Genomic DNA, 24,280 nt, shown 5'->3' with positions numbered 1-24,280 from the left:
TACTTTCGAGTTATGTTTGGGTTTTAAATTAGTTTATTCCTGCAAGTTGAATCATTATCAAATTGAACTAATAAATATGAAATTGCTTTATTGGCTTTATTAGAACATTTTAGAACATGCTAGAATGTCACGGACAACTTGATGATGTAAATGAATCACTGAATCATTTTTTTAATTAGTTTAATATAACAAACTGTTCAGTAGAAGCGATTTGCCGTGAGTAAGAATTCCCATCACTCAGGATGTTCATGTGTAGCTCTGACATTTTTCACAAAGCTGTCCAGTAGTGGGAGAAAAAGACGCACCGAGAGCTCCCCAAACTTAGACTTTTGACTCCAAATGCTCTGCTTGATTCCATGCGTTGTTCCAAAGCGTTACAGTTCAGTCACTGTGATTAATGGAGAGTGAATTTTTGGCGGTTGTTGTTCTGTATGCACTGAATTAATTTTAGGACTCTATTCAAGGACACGTATCCCCTGTATTGTGCTGCAGGCTTCTTTACGCTGTCACATTTCTCTGATTCATCAGAAGGCATTTGTATAGTATTTCTTACATCATGCTTTGGAGGATACTTTGGAGTTGGTTCACCAGTCAGTTAAAGGTAAAATATTCAAGATTTATGTGTGGAAACTGGAAAGTCTCTATTTGTGTGGTTTTCTTCACTTATTCTTATCTCCCAGAGTGCCCCTGTGAGATAAAATGCATGTTGGCTAACCTTTGGGAAAAGAGCAGCCTCACACAGTGTACCATTTGATTTGCCGTTGTCAAATTCAATCAGACGGAGAGACTCAGAATTGTGAAGGGTGAAGGTGAGCCAAGGGGCTCTCTCCAGCTCTCGTTCCTGCTCTGCGGGAGGGTCCAACCTCTCACTAAATCAACACTGCAAATGTCACGGCGTCCCATCCGACAAGGCAAAGTACAGATAAGCACTTCGGTCCTGACCTACCGTGGCTTAAAAGGATTTTAGACACTTAAGTCACACTTAAAACTGTACAGCTGTCAATGCTAACTAAACGGCCAAAAACTAACTTTTATGGCTGTTTTAAACTTTTGAATAATAGATTTTTGTATCATTTTGAAATAACTCTTAAAACTCACCAATGATAAAGGCAGTAATATTGTGAGATACAGTATTATTCAAATTTAAAAGAAGTCTTGTTTATTTATATATTTTAAAAGGAGTGCATTCCTGTGATGGCAAATAATAGTCTAATATTCTCATTTGCTGCTCAAGAAGTAATATTTTTCTTGTTATTGTTGATGTTAAAAACGGGTGTGCCACCTAATATTTTTTTGAAAGCTGTGATACACAATTATTTAATCCTACAATAAAGAAATAAATAATCATATTCAGCAAGGATGTGTTAAATTAATAGAAAGTGACAGTAAAGACATTTGTAATGTTAAAAGTTGCTGTTCATTGAATATTCTATTGATTAAAGAAAACGTGTTTACCACAGAAGTTTTCAACATTAATCATGAGAAGAATCATGGAATAATTGAATAATAATTGATAATAACGGCACCAAATCAGCATATTTGAATGATTTCTGAAGAATCGTGACACTGAAAACAGGAGTTATGGCTGCTGAAAATTCAGCAGTTCGATCACCGAAATAAATTACATTTTAAAATATATTCGAATTAAAAACAGTCATTTTAAATTGTAATAATATTTCACAGTATTACTGTTTTTACTGTATTTTTTTAATCAAATAAATGGAGCTTAAAAGCGCATTAGAGACTTCTTTCAAAAGAATTTCAAGTCCTAAATATTCCACACATTTGACCAGCTGTGTATATTAACAAATTGACATTTTCAAAGCTTTTGACTAGTGGAAAGTGTGTCTAATGTAGGTTTAGTTTGAAAAGTGTGTTTGTGCAATCTTTTGATATTTTACTATGAATCGACATTAAAAAAAAATTTTTAGTGTTGCTGAAGTGTCCAAATATTTTTTGGCCTCTGTATGTTGCAGTTGAATTAATGGCGCCGATGTCTGTTGGCCGTTTGCTCAAAGAGCAAATCTCTGAGAGACGAGTGCCACTGCCAGCTTCTACTCAGGCATTTCATTTCTCGAATCAGACATGCAAACACGTGGCTAGATGATGAAACCAAGTTGAAAGAGAAACTTGGGTCAAGGCTGATTTAAATATTATTTTATATCTTCTCGATTTCAACTTCATTCTCTGCAAAAAAGCAGATGAGTGCAAATATGACATTCTTGTCCACAAAAGATATTTTGACCGCTTCTGTGAGCTTGGATTGCAGACTCTTCAATCACTCTGTTAAATGGTAGTTATCCACCTAGACTGACCTTTGAACTCTGTTTCATCGCTGTACCTTGGACTGGCTGCTTTTCCACAATCAAAAGTGGTCTGCGATGGTTTCTTTCTTTTGTGATTCTGCAACTCAAGGTCTGTCAAGCCAGATATAGTCTCACGCCCCCACGGCCCGCTCACAGTCTGCTCGCTGACTGTCTGATGCATATTGCAAACACAAAACGGAAAAAGCTACATGAAATCTCAAGGTATAGCTGGGAATCAGGAGGCCGCCAGTCCGCCTGGAAACAAAGATACAATAATACAGTAAGCACTTTTAGGGAAGAAAAGTGGATGTACATGAACAGAAAGTGTCTTTAAACAAATTTGTTTAGTGATTTGTTCCAGTACATTTTTTCCCATGATGATTTAAGATTGCTATATAAAATGAACCAACACTAAATGGCATATAATATGTCTTGTCACTTTTCATAGACAGACATTTCTGTTGGGGCAGATTCTTGTCAGAATACATAATTGTTGCATATTTTCTCTTTGCACATGCAACAGATTTCCTTTTTACAGTAAGTCCAGTTTGACAACAAGTTCAAAGTTTGGGGTTGGTAAATTTATATATATATATATATATATATATATATATATATATATATATATATATATATATATATATATATATATATATATATATATATATATATATATTAGAGGTGTAACGGTACGTGTATTCATACCGGACCGTTTCGGGTACAGGGCTTTCGGTACGGTGCACATGTGTACCAAATGCACTATTTTGTGTGCGGAACATATACATTTTCTTGTTTCCTAACGAACATATTAAGTTGCGGAAGTCTCCGCGTTCAGCGCAAAATCCTGCCCTGCAGCTGATTCTAAGGCCGGTGACACACTGGCTGCGTGGCGTGAGCGTGGCGTTTCTGCTGCGTGTAAGTTGCGTGACGGCTGCTTCGCGTTTTCTGTGTCTTTACACACCAGAATAGTGCCTGACGCGGCGATGGCGCGCTGCTGCTACTGTAGGTGACATAGAGGGAGGCCGCCGACAGACCAGGATCTTGTCTTCACGACAACAATATCTATACTTCGTTGAGCATAAATATAAAGCCTACTGATAAAGGACACCGTCAACAGTATTGACGGTAAAATAGACTATGTTTGACAGGTGCAATATGCCAGTGTGTCACCGGCCTAATGTTTTCAACCGTGAAACCGTGACTTTAAAACCGAGGTACGTACCGAACCGTGATTTTTGCGTACCGTTACACCCCTAAAATATATATATATATATATATATATATATATATATATATATATATAAATTGGGGGAAAGTTGTCTGTTAGAAGACAATGTTTTGAAAGTGCAAAAATACAGTAAAAACTGCAATATTCTGAAATATAATTTTAAAAAATTTAAATATTGTTTACTATTTTTATATATTTTAATATGTAATTAACCCTCAAAGACCGAGACAGCCACCCGCGGCTAAAAATAACTTTAACATAATTTTTTTTTTGTTTAATAACTTTTGAACCTCTAATCCAATCTGAATGCTTTAAAAAGTGATGTAAAGCAGAGATTCTCCACGTTTGGAGATATCCTATTTCTCTCATTTGGATATTCAGAGGCGCGTAGTGCACGTGATTACATCATCGCATTTTGACAACATTGATTCGTCAGAAGAAACCAATGCATTTCGTTCCTCTGAGCCAAACAGAAATGATTGTTGAAGCGTAGTCCCACCCCCGAGCCCAGATTGGTTCAAACTGTCCCATATTCAACCAATAAGTAGTCTTTTGAACTACTACTTAACATATTTCTTTTGAAATATGAACGAACACAACGTGAAAGTGAAGTCTGTCGTGAGTGCATGAATACAAACACAAAATAACACATTTGCATGAGAAAACTCTATGAAAAAGCACAAAAAAACACTCAACAGAGAACTTTGACATAAAACAAATCAAAAACAAGGATGGAACCGTGGTACATATCTGATAAAGCACTGGGATTTATGTCTTGGGTCACTAGTCAATGTCCCATTAAAATTTTCGCTCTGACGCAGATTATAGTCAGCGGATCGATCATTTATAATATGTCTATTATAATTATATAAATAAATAGTTTTTAAAGGTAGTTTGCACTATTTTTTCTGAGGCACTCTGAATATTTCTCACTCATTTTTTGTGTAGTTTGTGAATCCTTTGCACTGTTTTTGCATTGTATTGTTGAAGACAATTTGTGCAATTGTTTTTACTATATCCTGCATAGTTTGTGTTTATTGTTCATACTCAGATTGAAAATATATTTCTCAGAAGAAGAAAAAACTTTTTTTGTTATAAAATAACACTCTTTCCATTTTCTTTACTTATTAAAATGTTTTTGGACACACCTCTATTGTTGGTTAACGAAATAGGCCTGTTTTTCACTTAAAAGCACAATAACAATATTGTAATAAATGGCTATAACTTGCTTGGGGAATGGTATATCTAAACAAAATTTTATTTGGAAGTGTAAAACACCCAGACACAACTTTCTTAAGAAAAATATCCAAACTTTCTGTTTCTGTTTGAGTACACAGTAAAAAAACACCCAACTGTTGCTTCAATTTTTTTTTAATTCTGTAATTTCATTCATTCTTAGAGAAAACGAAAGGAAAATTTAAACTTTAAATTAGTTAAACTTAAACTGTAAGTTCTCCTGTTTATAACTATATATGGCACTTGATGGTGACTGCTAGAATAGGTCTGAAAAACAAAGAAAAGTGCAGGTGTGTCAGGCGCCCCAAAAATGTTCTAGGTCTTTAAGGGTCAATTGCTGTGATGGTAAAGCTGAATTTTCAGAAGCTATGATTGCAATCTTCAGGGTCACCTGATCCATTCATTTACTGCTAAAGAAACGTTTCTTATCAATGTTGAAAACTGGTCAGAAGACCAAAATTGATATGAAATGGAAATCTTTTGCAACGTTATAATAAATGCATCCTTGCTGAAACAAAAATAAAATAAAAATCTTACTGACTTCGAGCTTTTAGAACAATGCAAATCATACAGCTTTGTTCACATATAACAAAAATACAGACGTTTTTCAGCCAGCAAGTTGCAGCTTAATGACAAATTAGCATTTTAGAAAGAAAATATATACTAATTGCAAAACAATTCAAGAACATGTTTTGAAAATGAACAAAAAGGTGTTTAAGAAACCTCAAGACTGTCTGCGGACACATTTTCAGCGTTGCTAACAAGCTATCAGACAGGATGCTAAAAACACTAGCGGGTCTTTGTGAGGTTGTTAAAAAAAACCCTGTTGTTTACCTGGCCGAGGTAGTTCAGCTTTGGATTATATGCTGCAGTTGATTCTAACCTTTCAGTTACCTTTACTAATGACATGCAGCTCGTAAGCTTCTGGTGGTGCAGCTGTTTTTTGTTGTTGTTGTTGTTGTTGTTGTTGTTTTTGCATCGTTAGGAGAAGCTAACCTTGGAAACAACAAAATGGTATGATCATTACAGTACCTGCTTTAACAACTGAATGCAGTATGTTGGAGTGCTTTGTGTGAGTTTAAGGCTCTTTAGCCTTTTGGAGGCTGATTGGAGATTGTTTGGTGCTGTTTTTCCCTTTTAAGAGGTTAATTACTACAACAGAACCAGATGCATAATAACCCATTTTTGCCTGTTTTTTAACCTCCAAATAAAAACAACCTATGTTCAGATTGAATTATTATCAGCATATGCAAACCAAATAGGTTTAAAAAGGTAAATGAAGAGTTTATTCTTACCCTCTCTATTATCAGGGTTATTGCAACATGTTCTCTGGCTGTCACCAGCGTTTCCCAGGTAACAGTCATTACTTTCATGGGTTTCATTCTCTGGATGCTGATGTGGTTGAAGAGATGGTGCTTTTGAATCTGTTTGAATGACACATACATACAGAGCTCTGATAGACTTGATGATTGCTGCTCTAAGAGAAACAAATTGAATATCACATCAGAAGCTCACTGTCGATTCATGTTCCGACTCTATAATCTTCTTGAACAGAATAAATTGAATGAATGTTTTTGTTTTTAAGCCTCCAAAGAGTTTTTGGACAGGTACTGTGGCAATAGCATTATGGTAGTTATTCATTTCCATAGCTACATGGTATGATTCATATGTCTATTTATTGTGCGATCTCATTATACCTCGGTTTGCTTTGAGTCATAATGTCGGTCTGTGTAATAAGTCTGGAATACACTCAATTTTCAATCTGGAGAAGTTGACACTAGTTGCCAAAAGTTATAGTCATTCTGTATATTTGAGTTGACATATTTCATAGATAATTTTGTGAAGTTTATAATGGTCACAGATTTTGATTTTTTTTTTTTTTTTACTTTAGACTGTGATTCCATTCATTAATAGGATATCAAACAAGTTTGCCATTTTAAGCCAATTTTAGAGCACTTATTGATTTCATTTGTCACACATCTCCTGGTTGTGAGATGTTGAGATGCAAACAACTTTAAAATCTGTTATGATCCTCACTTTTTAATGTATGATGCCCAGATTTCCCTTGACTGTTTACAAAGTCAGTCAGTGTATGATGTCTAACGTTTTAAAATCTGATCAGATTTTAAAATTTGTGTATTTTATTCCAGGCTTTATTGGGGACAATTTTTAGGATTGAGGATGGTTGACTCGTTACAGTTAATGACTGATTAATTCATTCAGTCAACTGATTTGTTCAAACACACTCATTCCTTTGAGAACAAAACACATGAATGTCTTTATAAGTTAATTGAATCATTCATTCAGCCAAATCACTCAAACATCCAGATTTATGCATGAACAAATGTGAATGTCTTTATGGCTGCATCCAAAATCACATGCTTCCCTACTATATAGTAAACGAAAAACAGTATGTAACAAAAGTACTATGTCGGTATACAAAAAGTAGTATATGGTATGCATAAATTACCCGTATGACTGACTTTTCCAGCTAGATTCTGAAGTGTGTATACGATGGACATTTTTCTAATACACTGGAAAGGATTTGTGAATGGTATAGAGTCAAAGAATCATTCACTCAAAAGATTCTTTCAAAAATCAGTTGTGGTTTGGAGTTTGGCTTCACTGGCAAAGCACGAATATTAATGTAAGCACAATATTGTGTCTGCAGTGTATGTTACTAAAAATGCTCTCTTAAGTGCTCTGAATATTGAGAACAACAACATCACTTGCTCATGTTAAATGTTTTGTTTGAATCCCAAAAATATGGTTTATTTTAAACAATGTATTACGTTTGTGTGTGTATATATGCCATTATATGATAAGGTAATTTTATCATTAACAGGATTTTACTGTAACATTTTTTACAGTGCATATCACAGACTCTCGTGCTGCTGTTTTCTTCCAGTGCTCTTTCTGCTTCATAACACCTGATCTGGCCAAACACAGCTCTTTGGCTGCAGAGTGCACAATGAAGAACAGTAATTACTGCAGCCTCTTTCACACACACACTTTATCCTGTCATCGGTTTTAGTGATTGGCCCTGACCACAGTCTTCAAACCACTGACATGTCTGCCCTGCAACAGAGCTCCATGTCTCTCTGTAATGGTCTTCTAGTATTGTTCCCAGCAATTTAGGCTGGCGCTTGAAGTCGAGTATAAGTGTGGTAAAATAAATAGAGAGAAACAAAAGAAACTGTTAGGGAAATACATTCACTTCTTTTTTTTTTAAACTTTGATGCATGGCATCGATCACTTACCCCAGGGTTTAATGTTACATCCTAACCACCATGACTGTTGACCATAGTTATGTGACTGTTGTCTTCTTATGTCACAGTGACAGCATTTAAAATCGCATACTCTCTGAACCCTATCATACACCTGGCGCAAGTGTTTTTGCTATAGTTTCAGCCCGACGCAGATCTCATTTTCCTGTCCTGCGCCACGTTGTTTAAATAGCAATTGCATTTGTTCGCCCATGGGCATGCTAGTCTGAAAAAGAGGTGTGTTCAGGCACATTGTTGATGTGTTGCTATTTTGAGAAACTGAAAATAGACTATACACCAACTCAAACCTGGTCTGAAGTATGCCGAAATGCTACTACTTTGTTATTTAAAGAGCGCGTTAATAATATGCGCCTATAGGCGGGTGCACAACGCGCATACACGTTGCTTATTACACACAGGGATGCGCAGCAGCACACAAACATTTTTTTAAATGAAAAATTACATTCCACCATGTAAATAGCGATTTTGGATGTTCAGGCTATGAATTGGGACCTACTACTTTTCTCGCATACTGTATAGTTAAAAAGTATGCGATTTCGGATGAATCCTGTGAATTCTGACATACTTTTCATATACCGTTTTTCACCTACTAGAAGGGAAGTAAATGATTTTTTTCATGCAGCCTGTGAATTTGTACATACTACTCATCACATACTGTTTTCACCTTCTGTATCGGGAAGTAGGCCGATGTGACTTTAGATGCAGGCTGTTAATTCGGAGATACTTCTCTTTTCACATACTGTTTTTCACCTTCTATATACTAGGGAAGTATGCATTTTGGATGCATAAAAGAGAATGTGTACTTGCTACTTTTCACATGATATTTTTGCCTGTATAGTAGGGAAGTATGTGATTTTGGATACCGCCTGTGAATTCAAACATACTTTCCACATACTGTTTTTCCCCTTCTAAAAGGTAAGTACTGTATGTGATTTTGCATGCAGCCTTTGAATTTGTGTATATTACTCTTCACATACAATTTTCACCTACTTTATAGTATGGAATTATGCAGTTTAAGATGCAGAATGTGAATCTGTACATACTACTCTTCACATACTATTTTTGCCTACTGTATAGTAGGGAAGTATGCGATTTAAGATGCAGCCTGTGAATTCAGACATACTTCTCTTTTCACATACCATTTTTCACCTACTATATAGTATGGAAAGTATGCAGTTTTGGATTCAGAATGTGAATCTGTAAATACTTCTCTTCACATACTGTTTTTACCTATTATATAGTATTAAAGTATGTGATTTTGGATGCAGCCTGTGAATTTGGAAACTTTTCTTTTCACATACTGTATAGAATTGAAGTATGTGATTTTGGATGTAACCAGTGAATCTGTACCTACAACTTGAAATACTATCTTTTATTGCAATGGCCAGATGTGCAACTCTCTTAAAATGAATCATTTTGGCAGAGAAAAATATTGGTAATGATTATAGTCTTGTTTTGAAGTAAAAAGGAATTGCTAAGAATATTTTCCTTTGCGATTAAACAATCCATGCATCAAAGCGGTTAAACTAATACAGTGAGTCAAAACCTAAATGATGAGGACAATCATTACCCATCTGAGTCTTTGCATCTCTGATGGTTTCATTAAGCTTTGAAATATGCAGCATTTTGCCTCATCTGAACCATGAAAACAGTTGTTTTATTGAAACTGAATGTTCTGGTCGGGCCACAGAGCTTCAAATCACGGCTATGAATTTTGATGCCAGTCAGAGGGCCAAGTTCAGTTATTGCATGTGGTTCTCATTAAACTCAGCAAATGGGAATAAAATAGGTCTGTTTCAGCACTCGGATGTACAGGTGGTGAGGGAGAGACATCTGTCTAGTGATGGAGAGGGGGCATTTGTATTATACCGAAGTGGACTTGTTCTGGCCTGTGCATTGCAATCATTGATGTTTTGGAAAACAAAAAAACAGCATGCGTTTACAAAAATTAGAAGCGATTTTCTTGAAATGTTGACTCTGACAGTCCGAACACAGCGCAACCATAATTTTTTCCTTCATCTCCATAATCTGATTTTATTTAACAGCCACAAATGTAGTTTTATATAACCAAATAATGCTTGTAAGGCAGCCACAAAACATACTACAAGACGCCTCATTGAGGGCGTCTAGTCAGCCTTGACTTGTTGGGCGACATCTGAAAAGAAAGCCAAAAAGCATGTCTCGTACACTGCCTTACTCCTTTTGCCATTTAGCTCACTCTGACAGGCATTGATTCCTTGTTAATTTTTCAGACTTTTCTTCAGACAGACCGAATGTCAAGAAAAAAGCACATTTGCATCTTGTTTTTTTCTGCAAAGAGCACAAACGTGTGATGCTAGCTTATGATTAAAGTGGCATTAGTTGCATTATACCTCCCAGGGTGCTGTGCAGTAGCTTTAAATGTTCCTGTATCCCCTGCCATGCTAAAAGCATGTTTTCTTTAGCATCGTTTTTTAGGAGCATTACAAGGATTTGTTAACCATTACACACAGAAGTTTAAGACTAAAACAACATTTTTGCTGTACTCAAGCTGATTATGTTTCGCAGCTTGACCTCTGATTCGTAGAACGAAGGATCTTGGATCTCTTTTAATCGTGCAGAGAACTGAAAATGACCCTTTCCCTTTCGTCACATACATGATTAGATATCTCCATGGCGCATTACACAAGATCCTTCTTCATTACACATCCGATTGGAGCTGTCATTGTGTCATATAAATGGATGTGGTACTGCTCACGCTGATCAAAGCCCATTAGAGGCCAATTTATTCAGCAATGTTTCACTAGCATTATGACTCGCTTCTATTATAGCGGAAGTATGCGATCCAGATCTCCAGTCAGAATGAATAACTGTGAGTAAATGAAAAGAGACTGTTACTGATTGAACAGAAGTAAAAATGATTTAAATGAACGAGCTTACTTGGGACAAATATGCATGCTAAATTGACAAGAAGTCATTTAGAAGACGCTTTTATTCAAATCCACGTACTATAGAGTTGTCATTGTCGCAATAATGAAAATTTAGAAACTCTCCAATGGGCTCAAACTATCAGTGTTCAAGCTAAGATCATTATCCTATGTCACGCTACGTGTTACAAATAGTGCTCCACACATGAGCAGAAAGGACTCACAATATATTTAATTAGCATTTGGTGCACTGTTATTAGTCTTATGTACTTTCATGGTGTTTATCAGTATTTTGAACTCCATATTACTTTTACGGAGACTTGTCATTATTAATTTACAGGTAATTTTTTTGGCTTTCATTTTAATTAGTTTTTGTAATTTCTTATTTGTGCTTGCCATTTTTATATTATTTTGTTTTTACACACATATATATATGTATGTGTATGTGTGTGTGTGTGTGTATGTATATATATGTGTATATATATATATATAGTTTTAGTTTTAGTAATTTTAGTGCTTTGACGACAGTGTGTAATTTTTATTTTTACATTTACATTTTCTTTATATAACATTTTTTTCAGCTTTATTTCAATTAATGAAAACTAATTTTAATCGTTTTAGTTAACAATAACAACACTGGTTTATTAGAGTATGCTTACACCAAACCAATGAATAAACAGATATAAAATATTACATTTTTTATCAATACAATGATGTATTGAATGAAGTGAGCATATTACAAATTAAGCTTTTTTTATACTCGGCATTCTTTTAGATTTTTGCATTAAGCTTGTTGCAGTTAATTATGAGATTTGTTTCTCTGCAAATAATATACATGCCAATGATTTTTTTTATAGGGATAGTTCACCCAAAAATGAGGAAGAGTAAATGATGAAATTGTCATAGGTAAATTAACAAAGTTTGGAACATTGCATATAGCAGAACTAGTCTTTCCTGATCTGTTTTTAACCGTCTGTCAACCTTTCTCTCTGTTCTGTCTCTATTTGTGCCAGTCTTCCTCCCTAGAGTATTCAGATTCTTTGGTCGATGATGTTGAGCTTCCTCTGATCACTGCCTGTTCTCTAACGCATCTTTTCTCGCTTTCCTCATCTGTGCATGAGTGGATGCAAGAAGGGATATTTTGTCCCTAAAGTTTTGTCTCTTTTGTGGCCTAACTCTCTCCCTCTTTTTTCCCTCCAGGAAGTTCCTGTCATAGCAACACACTCCCCGCATTGGTTCGGACTCCTTCTCTAATGATGCAGTCCGGTCTGGACATGAAGCCTTTCATGACCTTCCCAGTGGAGAGCTCCTCTCCAGTCGGCCTGTTCCCCAATTTCAATACGGTAAGTAAGCCTGCTTTCATCTCTCTGCTCTTGGCTGTCTGCCTCTTTAATGTTGGCCTCGTTCCTGTGTGCGTTGACACTGATGGAATTAAAACCTTCACTGAAAATCATGGCATGTGGAGGGATAATGTTCTTTGTTAGGTGTATATCGTCCTTCACAAACTGCAGCGTGTGTGGTTGTTTGGAAGAGGGTCTGATAATTGCATGCTAGCGGCTATTTAGAATGGCATACTACATTGGAGGTTCGCCCAAAAATGAGCCATGAGGTTAGCAGACAGCAGGGAAAAAACAAAGCTGAATGCAAATAACTAAATGCAACTAGCCATATAATCCTGCATAGTTAGGACAGCAAAAAAAATGTTTTTTCAATGATTAAAACGGAGTTAGAAATGTTGTGGCTTGCAGAAATTATAGCCATGCCAAATTAGGCAGGCTGTGCAACATGCCCTCATCAATAACTAAGTATGGTAAAGAAATGTTTATTTTTATTTTTTTCAGAAATGAATTCTTTTTTTTTTTTTTTAGCAAGGTCACATTAAATTGATCAAAAATGACACTAAAGACATTTGTAATGTTACAAAAATAAATGCTGGTCTTTCGAACCTTCTGTTCACCAAAGAATCCTAAGGAATGTTTCTTGAGCTGCAGATCAGCACATTTATTGATTTCTGAAGCATCATGTTACATTGAAGACTTGAGTAATGATACTGAAAATTCAGCTTTCCATGTCAGGAATAAATTGTTTTAAAATATATGATTATAGACAACAATTATTTTAATTTGTAATAATAATTCACATTATTCCTGTTTTTACTGTGTTTTTGATCAAATAAATGTAGCCTTGTGGGTCACCTTTGAAAAACAAAAAAAAAATGTTACAAACTTTTGAACTGTTGTGTAAGTGTTCACGTGCAGCAAGGAAGTGGTTTTGCCAACCACAAGGATTTTTTTTTTTTTTTTTTTTTTTTTGCTGAATTATTGTAATTTTGTATATTGTTGGACCTAGTGGTTCAATGTTTTTTTAAGTCACGGATCGGATAATTTTTGGGTTCATTGTTGCTTTCCATTTATCATTTAACATACCTTCTTCGATACCACAGCAAACACTAGCCTAAGAAAGTAAAAAAATGATTAAAGACAAGTGAAAAGGTTGGGGAAAAAAATAAGAGGAAATACAAAAATTGCAATAGATAAATACAACAGGACAAAGTTACAAATAAAATAAGGACGGCAGTATTCCGGTACAGAAATGTCATAATTAAGTGCAAAATAACACTGCATAGTGTTCACTGTATAAATTACATGTATATTAATCTTTGTCAAAGCTGTGTTTTATTGTTTGATTAGCTTTAATGACAGCATCAGGTATTTATAGGCTGCTGTCCCTTTAAGACCTGAGGCAATCCTTAAAAATATTTTGGTTTGCAGTAACAGTAAAAAAAAAAAAGGGTCGGTAGGTCGGTCTATTTTTATTTTTTTTTCAAATTTCAATGTAAAAAAAAAAAGGAAAATTTTGGTGATGGTGATGGCGTAGGTATGAATTTAAACAAATTAGCATATCGTGACGTCACTGACTGGGTCTTCAACCCGTGCCTTCGGGCGCATAATGGCAAACCTCATTTTGATGCAGGCTTTATAGACCACAAACAAATTAAAATCTTTGTCAAAAACATGTTTATTGCATGAATTTCAGGTGAGAAGAAAAAAAATGAGGCACTGTTAAACTGTTTTACTTGCATCCACCACTAGGTATCAATGCAACTTACAAATGAGAGACCGTTTACTTTGCTTTCTTGGGTTGTCACTTTTGTGAAAAAAATCCTCTTTGATTTGAGTGACAAGTGTTCATTGAACCGATTGTAAAATCGATTTTGCATGTCTAAATAAATTTTATATGGCAGATAACACCAAATATAGGTAAATCCACGGACAACAGGCAGGACGAATGTAAAGACCAATATTTCTGATGATTTATTGGCGTGAAGTTACGTGCACAATGTCAAACAGGAGTGCAACATTTTCGAAAAACAATAAGCAGAGTGGACTGTCATAATGCAAAACATTTACTGCAGGCTTCAACATGGCTGTGTTTACGATTAGAAATGTCAACAACAACAAAAAATCGCATAGGCGATTCTAGGGCTGTCAAAAAAAAAATAGAATTTCGAATATTCGTCGAATTTAAAATAAAAATCCACATTCGAATGCAAAAACGTTATAATGGCAGTTTTTTTTTTTTTTTTTTTTTCCAAGATATGCAGTCCTAGTATGTTTCATTCTGAACGTCGCCAGTGTGCGTTTGAGGGAAAGTCTGCAGTCGTGTTGACCCCTCATGCATTGATTCCAGCCCCTGCCAACCCCCCAAATAAGAGGGAGCAAAATCGATTTGTGCTTTTATCTCCACACCCAGACTGCTGTGGTGATGGCAATGAAGGGAGACAGAGAGAGAGGCTGATGGGATCTGAAATAGAAAGTCAGTCTGAATGTGGGGCTTGTTTAACTGCCATGGTTTTATTGTGTGGCTCAAAACCTTTCTCCTTCTTTCTTTTCACTTACTCCCTCTGTTTCTTTCACTTTCTTGTCACTCTTCTCACTCTCCGCAATGCATCGTCCTGCTGTGACTCAAAGTGACTGTGCTCTCTTTAAAGCGGTTAGTAAAGGCCAAGCCTTGGGTCATTGTGAAACAAGGATGGTGTGCCATTCCAAATTAAATTACAAAGTCTTTTCAATTTCAATTCAATCATATATATATATGTTGGTCTGAGTATTTCAAAAACTGCTGGTCTACTGGGATTTTCTAGGGTTTAAAGAGAATGGTCCAAAAAGGAGAATGGGCAGACTGTTTAGAGATGGGAGAAAGGCAACAGTAACTCAAATAACCACTTGTTAAAACCAAGGTATGCAGAATACCATCCCTGAATGCACAACACGTTGAACCCTGAAGCAGATGGGCTACAGTAGCAGAAGGCTACAATTTGCACAGGTTCACTAAAACTGGACAATAGAACATTGGAAAAACATTGCCTGGTCTGACGAGTCTCAATTTCTGCTTTAACATTCAGATGGTAGGGTCAGAATTTTGTGTACATGAAAGCATGGATCCATCCTGCCTTGTTTCAACTGTTTAGGCTGGTGGTGGTGGTGTAATGGTATAGGGGATATTTTCTTGGCACACATTTTTGGCCCCTTAGTACCAACTGAGCATCGTTTAAACGCCACAGTCTACCTGAGTATTGTAGCTGACCATGTCCATCCCTTTATGACTACAGTGTGCCCATCTTCTGATGGCTACTTCCAGCAGGATAATGCACCATGTCACAAAGCTCAAATCATCACAGACTGGTTTCTTGGGTATGACAATGAGTTTACTTGACTCAAATGGCCTTCACAGTCACCAGATATCAATCCAATAGAGAACCTTTGGTATGTGGTGGAACGGGAGATTTGCATCATGGATCTGCAGCCAACAAATCTACAGCAACTGTGTGATGCTATTATGTCAATATGGACCAAAATCTCTGTTTTGGTATATATGTCCATATGTTTCCAACACCTTGTTGAATCTATGCCACAGAGAATTAAGGCAGTTCTGAAGGCAAAAGGGGGTCCAACCCAGTAATAGCAAGGTGTACCTAATAAAGTGGCCAGTGTGTGTGTGCGTGTGTGTGTGTGTGTGTATATATATATATATATATATATATATATATATATATTAGTGTTGTCACGGTACCAAAATTTCAGTCTTCGGTACCGATACCAGTGAAAATCAACGGTTCTCGGTACCAATTTCGGTACCAAAGCAAAACACAAAAATATGCTAATTAAAAAAAAAACTTTTTAGCACTAAAAATAAAACCAATGCCATTCTTTATACTTATTTACAATTGTGTTTAAAGTTTTTCTACAGGTTATATAATTATGAAAAACAGTAAAAAAAAGTTTCACCCAAATTTAATTTGTCTTTTAATTTATGAAATTTAAACATTTTATTTCTGGTGAATAAAGGGGATTTTCTATTAAAATTAAAACATGTAAGAAATATTGTGATTTATTTCTTTAAAAAATAAAGTTTTATAAATTTTTTCAACAGTAGTAGCAGTATCACATACATTTTACTAAATAATAGTAATATTTCTACCACAATGCCTTTATGTAAAAATGAACTTTTAGGCTAATGAATGCATATTTGTCATTTTAACTGAACTTAAAACTGGTGGTGATGCTTAAGATATTTTTGGTCATTGATGGTTTCTGTAAAAAAAATAGTAATAGATCATATTAATTATTATTCATATTAATTATTATTAAAAGATAATACTACTACTAATTCTACTATCATACTAATGTATATCCAATGCACTATGAATTGATGAGCTGCTGGGTTCATGAATATTAATCACGTTGTCTGCGTTCGGTCAAACTGATTTGCTGAAATCAAAATGAAATTGTGATTTGACGCTGATTCAATGAAATTGTCATTTGCGCATTAGCTCCGCCCACTACCGGAGAAACCGGTATGTCTTCTGCTTGTTCAAAAATGAATATGAATAATTCTAAATGAACTCCATTACACGAAAAGACAATAAAGAATAGTTTACATATAGCGTGTCGATTCAGCGTGGTAAGACTCTCACTCTCTCTCTTTTGCATGTGTGAGAAACTGAAAAGATCGCTTGATGGAGAGAGAACTCTAAAGCTCAGATGCTGAAATTAATGCAAGCGTCATGCGCTTCAGTCTATGTAGTAAACAAACCCGCACGTCTCTGCCATTCATAAATTCACACAGAGACGCGCAGAACACGGATTCATATTTCAAACAACATTTGCGGCTTAACATTTACAGATACTGGTCCATATGGAGATTTGATTTGATTAATTTATGGTAACTTTGACAAATTCTATGACTGTCCATATTAAAATGTAAGTTTCATTTTCATGACTGGATTTTGAGATTCTGTCCTCATTTTTTGCTTCGCGGAAATCATAGCGCTGAACCGGGTTTGAACGGGACCTCAGTACTACCGGTACTTAAAGAAACCTGGTACCGTCACATTTAAATTTTTTTAGTACCGACTTGGTACCGAAGTACCGGGTCTTTTGACAACACTATATAAATATATATATACACACACACACATTCTTCTGCATTTGGCTGGTCCTGCGACTTATAGTCAGGTGCGACTTATTTATCAAAATTAATTTGACATGAACCGAAAGAAATGGCGAGAGGGTGCTCTATACTGTTCAGTGCTTCTGTAAGCTACCACTGAGCAGCAAAGAGCGCCCTCTCGCAGCTGTAAACGGTAATGTTTTCTCTTGGTTCTAAATAAATGCGACTTATAGTCCAGTGCGACCTATATATGGTTTTTTTTTCTTTTTTTTTTCTCATCATGAATTATTTTTGGACTGGTGCGACTTATACTCAGGTGCGACTTATAGTCCGAAAAATATGGTGTATATATATATATATATATATACACACACACACACACACACACACACACACACACACAAAATGGAATTCAGTACATTCTGCTTCCTGTTTTTTCAGTTGCCAGTACATTTCAGCTTCCTTTGTGTGAATTTGATTCTTATTACACCTTAATTTTATTCTAATTGCAGTTAAAAGGAAGTAAATTCTTAAATCTCACAGATCTGTCTGCAGTTGACTGCACTGTTTTTATGGCCCAGCACCCAACGGATTGCACAAAAAATAAACAAATAAACACAGCAGAAGCTGTCATAATTACTGCTTGACTGTTGGTGCAAATCAAGAGGTTCTCCGGGCTGCAATCACACCACCGCAAAATTAGCGTAATTATACTGTCTCCCTGCAAGGCCATCAAATGAATTATTTTCTCCTAATGAAACTAATCACAGTAGTCTCTGTTGAGCTTTCCAGGAATGGCATAGGCTAATTATAGTTAGTGGTGCGCATGATTTGCGGGTATTTTGGAGGTATCGCTTGATCAGCGCTGTTGTTTGTTTGTCCCTTATACTGAACTCACCTCTCCTACCTCTCTTGTCATGGTGACTCCCCTCCAATCAGCATCTATGCTCGGGTCATTTACTATGCAGTACATTTCCATGTGTCTTAATATCTTGAATAAAACATTAAACTTTGAAATCAGTTTTCTTCAGGACATCACTAAGTGAGAATTTCACCAGTTTGGTTTGAGAATATGCTACATTTTAAGTTTTTGAAATTGAATTAAAGTTACACTCAGTTACACTTCACATCCAGTCCGTCTTTGGTACGATCCCTTCACATAACAAAAGCCATCATCTTTCAGGAAGTGACATCATTTTGGAAGGGAAGGTAAACAACAGCACAAGCTTTAGTGATATCATCATTTTAAAAATGAAAAAAATGTTTAAATGAACTTCAGTTGAATCCCTCACTTTTATCTGTAGAGTAAACAGTCAAATTTAAGTTTCTGGAAGTTTGGTATAGTGGAAGTTTGGTATATCCTCTTTTAAATTACAGCATGAATATGATTATTGTTAAGTTACTTTGAAAGTACTGCATAAGAAGCATGACTCAACAGAGATTCAGAGGAAACCGAACTGCCGTTGTGTCATAAAAACAAGTTGTGCGTGTGTGTGCCCTGACATATGCCTCTCCTGGCACACTGTCAGAGCTCACTGTTTGTGGAACATCATGAGCAGGTGTCCTTATGTATAATTAGTGCTTCCTCCACTCCACATGCAGAGAAGCCTACAAGTCCTCCAAGCTGCTATTAACAAGCCCACCGTCTTACGGAGCACGATATCTCAAAAAACACATTCTGCCTTTAGCATGATGATATATATATATATATATATATATATATATATATATATATATATATATATATATATATATATATATATATATATATATATATATATATATATATATATATATATATATATATTTAATACAAGTACAATTTCTAACAAATGCTGTTCTTTTGAACTTCCTATTCAAAGAATCCTAAGAATATATGTATCATGGTTTACACAAAGTATTAAGCAGCACATCTGTTTTCTGCTTTGACATTAATTGGAAATGGTGTTGTGTACCAAATAAACATATTAGAATAATCATGAATAATCATGCAACACCGAAGACTGGAGTAATAATGCTGAAAATTCAGCTTTGCCATCACTGAAATAAATAACGTTATAAAATATATTTAAATACATTTTATTTCATTTTAATTTGTAATATTTCACAATATTCATATATTTAATAAAATAAATGAAATATATATTTGTTTAATTATAAACAAAAAGTAAACATTGATAAAAAAATTTTTTTGAAGTACAACTTTATTATTACAACTGATTATTATTATTATATATATTTTTTTTTATTGTTCTACATTGGTGGAAGAAAAATGTTAACCAAACCGATTGAAACCTGACGCTGATGAATACAAATCATAACAACAGTAAGTGGAATCCGGCTAATTTGTTTCATGATTTGTGAAATATATTTAATAAATCTCTGTGATGGAGGCAGTTGCGGCAGCATTGGATACAGAGGAGTTAGTCATCAGCGTGATTGTGTTTATGTGCTTGAGAGCACTGCGCCCGATCAGGGATCCTAGCCTGATTACAGCGAGCACATAGTCATGGCTCTCTCTCTCTGTGACTGAAATCAATGCTGCCAGAGTCACAACAGACTGAGGCCAGTGCTCGGCCAGGTGTTCTCAGCCATGAAGAGAAGCACCACATTATCCATCTGCTGTGCTTTCTGTGCTTCAGAGACGGTCTCTGGCCTTGGCAAGGTCACAGCTATCGACTCACTCCAAGATATTCTTGCTATTACAGAGCTACAGATATCATTGAGGGAGCTCATAAATAGGTTCAGAGACAGCCAGAGAAAGAAAGAAAAAAGACTGTTGTATTGTGAGTGTTGTCCCTGAGAGATGCCACAGTGGACATTACCATGAACCATATGATTCTTGGGCTGTTTTCTCTTTCCATTTCACTAATGTCATGGCTTGGCAACGGATTTGATAAGATTTGCATGTTTATATCAATCAGTTAATCTGCTTCTTTCATTTATTTGCTTCCTTGACTTTGCAGGTGATCTGTGTGAGCGCATTCTTTCTGAATGATATTACTTTTCAAATTTCATTTTTTTGTTTACTTTTTAATTATGTCGGAATGGAGGTGAATGGCAGGGAAGTGTAATTTATATTCATTTGACAGTGACAGAGCTCTTCACTTCCACTCAAGCTAATGTGATTAACAATGCCTGATTGACAGGTAAATCTGATGAGATGGAGCTCCACCCACAAAGCCTGACATCATCATCTGTGTTTGTATGAGAGGTAAAAAAAAAAAAAAAAAAAGATGGAGTGAAGAGTCAGAACAGACTTAAACAGAGACATAAATATGAAAATCATATGCAAGATGTGGTGAATCTTGACTGATCGAACATACGAAAGCAAACGTTACATTTAAATTTGTGTAATTTTAACTGGTTTAAAGATACATTGATAAAAAATAAATAAGATAGTCACGTTCATGTTATCTTGTGCATTGAGTGAAAAGAACAAATTTATACAACAGTATTCATTGTATAGTAAGTATGAATAAAAAGTTTTGTGAATTGGTTTAATTGTCACCATTTTTGAGAAGGAATTAGTCATTTATCATAAACATAGAATACAAAAAAATATATATATACAGTGTATATATATATATATATATATATATATATATATATATATATATATATATTTGTTTTTTTGTTTTTAAATTAAACAAACAATACAGAATTTCTGGAGGGAAAATTATTATTAAAATTGCAAGAAATTATAAAATCGTTAAAGTCTTATGAATTAAATTGATTGGGCATCCTTTTCTATTATTAAAATGTAATTACAAAATTCATTCAACTTTGCGGGGGAAAGGAATTTCATAGGGCAATAAAATAGCCATTAAGTGTACTGTTTACAATTTACAATTTATTTACATTTATTCATGTTTTTGAATGTTATTTCTGATTTCATAGTATTTTGACATTTGACATTTAAAAACTGATTGTCCATTTAATTTAAAATCACATTGTTGACATTTCAAATTCTAATCTCTGAGCAATGTCAGTACAAACTAATAAATATTCATGAGCTCATGTTTTGCCATATAAGGACATTGCAACCCCTCCATCGTCAGTTTCCCCCTTCTGTCTAATTTATTCCAGCACCACAGGATGAGCTGCGTACCGTACGGCAGATTTTGAATACACATCAGTGGCTCCAGCCACATGCAGTGGAAGAGCACAACAACAGTCCCACCAGCTGTATCTTTTCCACTGACCCCTCCATCTCCCGCAGTCATTATATCTTTAGCCTGTAACTTCCCTGCACTGATAGCTGTTGTGCTTGTTGTGGTGGGAGAGCTAGATTTTAATTACAGATTACCGCTGTTCAGCATCATGCACAACAGGTAGCATGTCAGAGAGCTGACAGACTGCAACTATGGACTTTGGGTTCTTTAAAAACAGGATGTTTTGGGGGTGGTAGGGGGCATTTTCTGTGCTGTGGTTTTGTAGAGTTGGTCTAGTGGTGAGGAACTGCATTAGTGACCTGCAGAGGTTATGAATGGATGGCTGCTAGTCTACTTTACCGTCCCCTAATCAAATAAAAAGGAAGGAACTCTTATCCAAGGATAAAATGGCATCAGCAAAATGCAACCAAGTCTGCTTAAAAAGGTGGTGGGTTCATATTTAGTCCAGTAGCTATCGGACTTAACAGAAGAGAACTGTCATTGATTACATAATTTGCATATTTGTAGCATGATAACATGTTCCGAAAAGTGTGTGCATTTGTGTGTGTATAGTATTTTTTGTTTTGTTTTGTTTATAACAGGTCTTTTTACAGACTTGCTGATTTCCAGTGATCCAGTGATTTAATTGCTGTCACTGAGACTGTGAGCGGGGCTTGAGACGTCATTAAGCTAAACATCTAGCTGGTAAATGTGGAATTCAAAACATTACGAATTAACAAAAGTCTCTACTCAAAGAGAACAGAAGAAACATTCATAACAAATAACAGGGATCCAAATAAGATCCCTGGAGTCCCCGCTCTCACTCCCAAAGCTTCAAAACACCAAAGATACTTTAAAGTATAAAGAGTAAATTTATTAAACATAAGGTAGAAAAGAGCATATACATTTCAGGAGGGGGAAAAGCCAAAATAAATAACAAAACAAAGCTAACTATATTAAAGATTCTAACCTAGAATTCAGATAATAAACAAAATATACAAAAGCTTACCTCCCTACTTATCACAAACAAGAGAAAACGAGTAATAAATAAAAAAAAAATAAAAACTTTAAATAAAGTCAAGGCTTTAGGTGTAATCCATCCATCTCAAAGGGTAACTGTCATAAATACTTAATGGACCAAGTTCATACAAACTCTTATCAGTAGTGAACAGAATTGGCTGTGTAGAGTTGACTCCTGTTTACCCAAGCTCATTAGTTATTCAGAGCTAATCAGCCTGAGATGCGAGGATCAGCAGGCAGGCAGGGTGACAGCGAGCGTGCGTGTGTGTTTGAGAGATGGAGTGAGAGAGAGCGAGAAAGAGAGATGTTGCTGTGAGAACAGACCTCCACTGCATCGCTACCGGAGCGCACGCCACACCACGTCTCTGTCTGTCTCTGTCTCCGCTGGTTTCTCTTTCTCTTGTGATTCCACACAAAAGTGTGCTATGGACACTCTCCGTTTGCTCCAGGTAAAATATGCCAGGATTGTGTTTGAAGTTGAATATGCTAGGGGGGTTCTGTCTGTCTATTAAGTGAGCTGTGAAATGCTTTCCTGCTTGGAGAGACGGCTGTAGTGAGTGTGTGAAATGGTTAAATGACTTGGAGGCAAACTCAGAAGTCCGCTCTCTCGTGCCAGGGTTTCATGCATGGCTTCGAGAAGTAGTGAAACAATGTGCGTAATCCTGTTGGACGCTTCACAGCACATATTTTAGAGCTTGTTAAATTTTGTCCGTTTATTTTCTTGTCTCGTTAAATTCTCAGATCCATGAGCACAGATTTGGGACACCATATGAACGGAAACATGTCCCTACCACAGTTCGAAACTACTGAATAGTCCTTATCATTATTGCTGCTGTAATTGTGTGTAATTTAAGCGTTACATGTTTGTGGCATATTTTTATTGGGTTAATTATTTTATCTATAAAAGCTGTTTAAACTTTCTATTCATCATACAATCCTGTAAAAACAAATATGCTTTACAAAGAAAAAAAGCAGCAAATCAGCACATTAGAATGATTTCTGAATGATCACGTGACACTGAATACTGGAGTAATGGCTGCTAAAATTCAGGTTTCCATAACAGAAATAAATTATATTTTATAATAAATTCAGAGTTCTTTTAACAGGCAATAATATTATATATAGTGTTTTGGAACTTGACAGTTGTGGTAACTATGAACTATAAATGAGATGTTGTGAAGATAATTAAAAAAACATTCTTTTGTTAATTTTCAGCAAAAAAAATAAATAATTAATATGGTTGGTAAATAATAACAGACTGTCACTTTAAATCGTTTATGATTGACATATTCACTCTGGCACAAACCAGATGTTTACTTTTACATGTCTTATAATTGCTTTTAAATGTTAAACGTTATTTTTTTCAAATCATCAAAAAGAATCGGTTAGGATGTTTTTATTCAGTGTTCAAAAGACAGAGGACAAATACGTTTTTTATATAAAAAGAACGGAGTCTTGAAAAGAGCTGTTGTTTAGATGAAAATATTCATTTGATTTAAAAACATGCTGATGAATGTTAAAACCAAACCTACTCTGAGCTATTCCTGGATCACAGTAATAAAGTGTATTTGTTGTCATTTTGCTGTCACATAACGAGCATTCAGAATTTAATTGGAGAAAATGAGGATATATCTGTAAAGGTTTATGAAAGGCTTTTGTTTGCTTGAATTTCATTTTATTTGCTTGAATG

General features: G+C 35.4%; 1 protein-coding gene across 8 annotated transcripts in view; it reads left to right on the top strand.

The window, feature by feature from the left end:
* Positions 1 to 24,280, top strand: part of LOC132095474 (zinc finger protein 385B) — a 147,468-nt gene that overhangs the window by 96,945 nt on the left and 26,243 nt on the right. For all 8 annotated transcript variants that reach the window (XM_059500516.1, XM_059500517.1, XM_059500522.1 and 5 more), the window contains one exon: positions 12,164 to 12,306. In XM_059500516.1, coding sequence (XP_059356499.1) covers positions 12,164 to 12,306 — 143 coding nt within the window. The remainder of the gene's footprint in view (positions 1 to 12,163; positions 12,307 to 24,280) is intronic.

The sequence above is a fragment of the Carassius carassius genome, chromosome 19 (assembly GCF_963082965.1).
Source record: "Carassius carassius chromosome 19, fCarCar2.1, whole genome shotgun sequence".
NCBI classification, from domain to species: Eukaryota; Metazoa; Chordata; class Actinopteri; order Cypriniformes; family Cyprinidae; genus Carassius; species Carassius carassius.
This window is presented reverse-complemented; position numbering and strand designations above follow the sequence as displayed.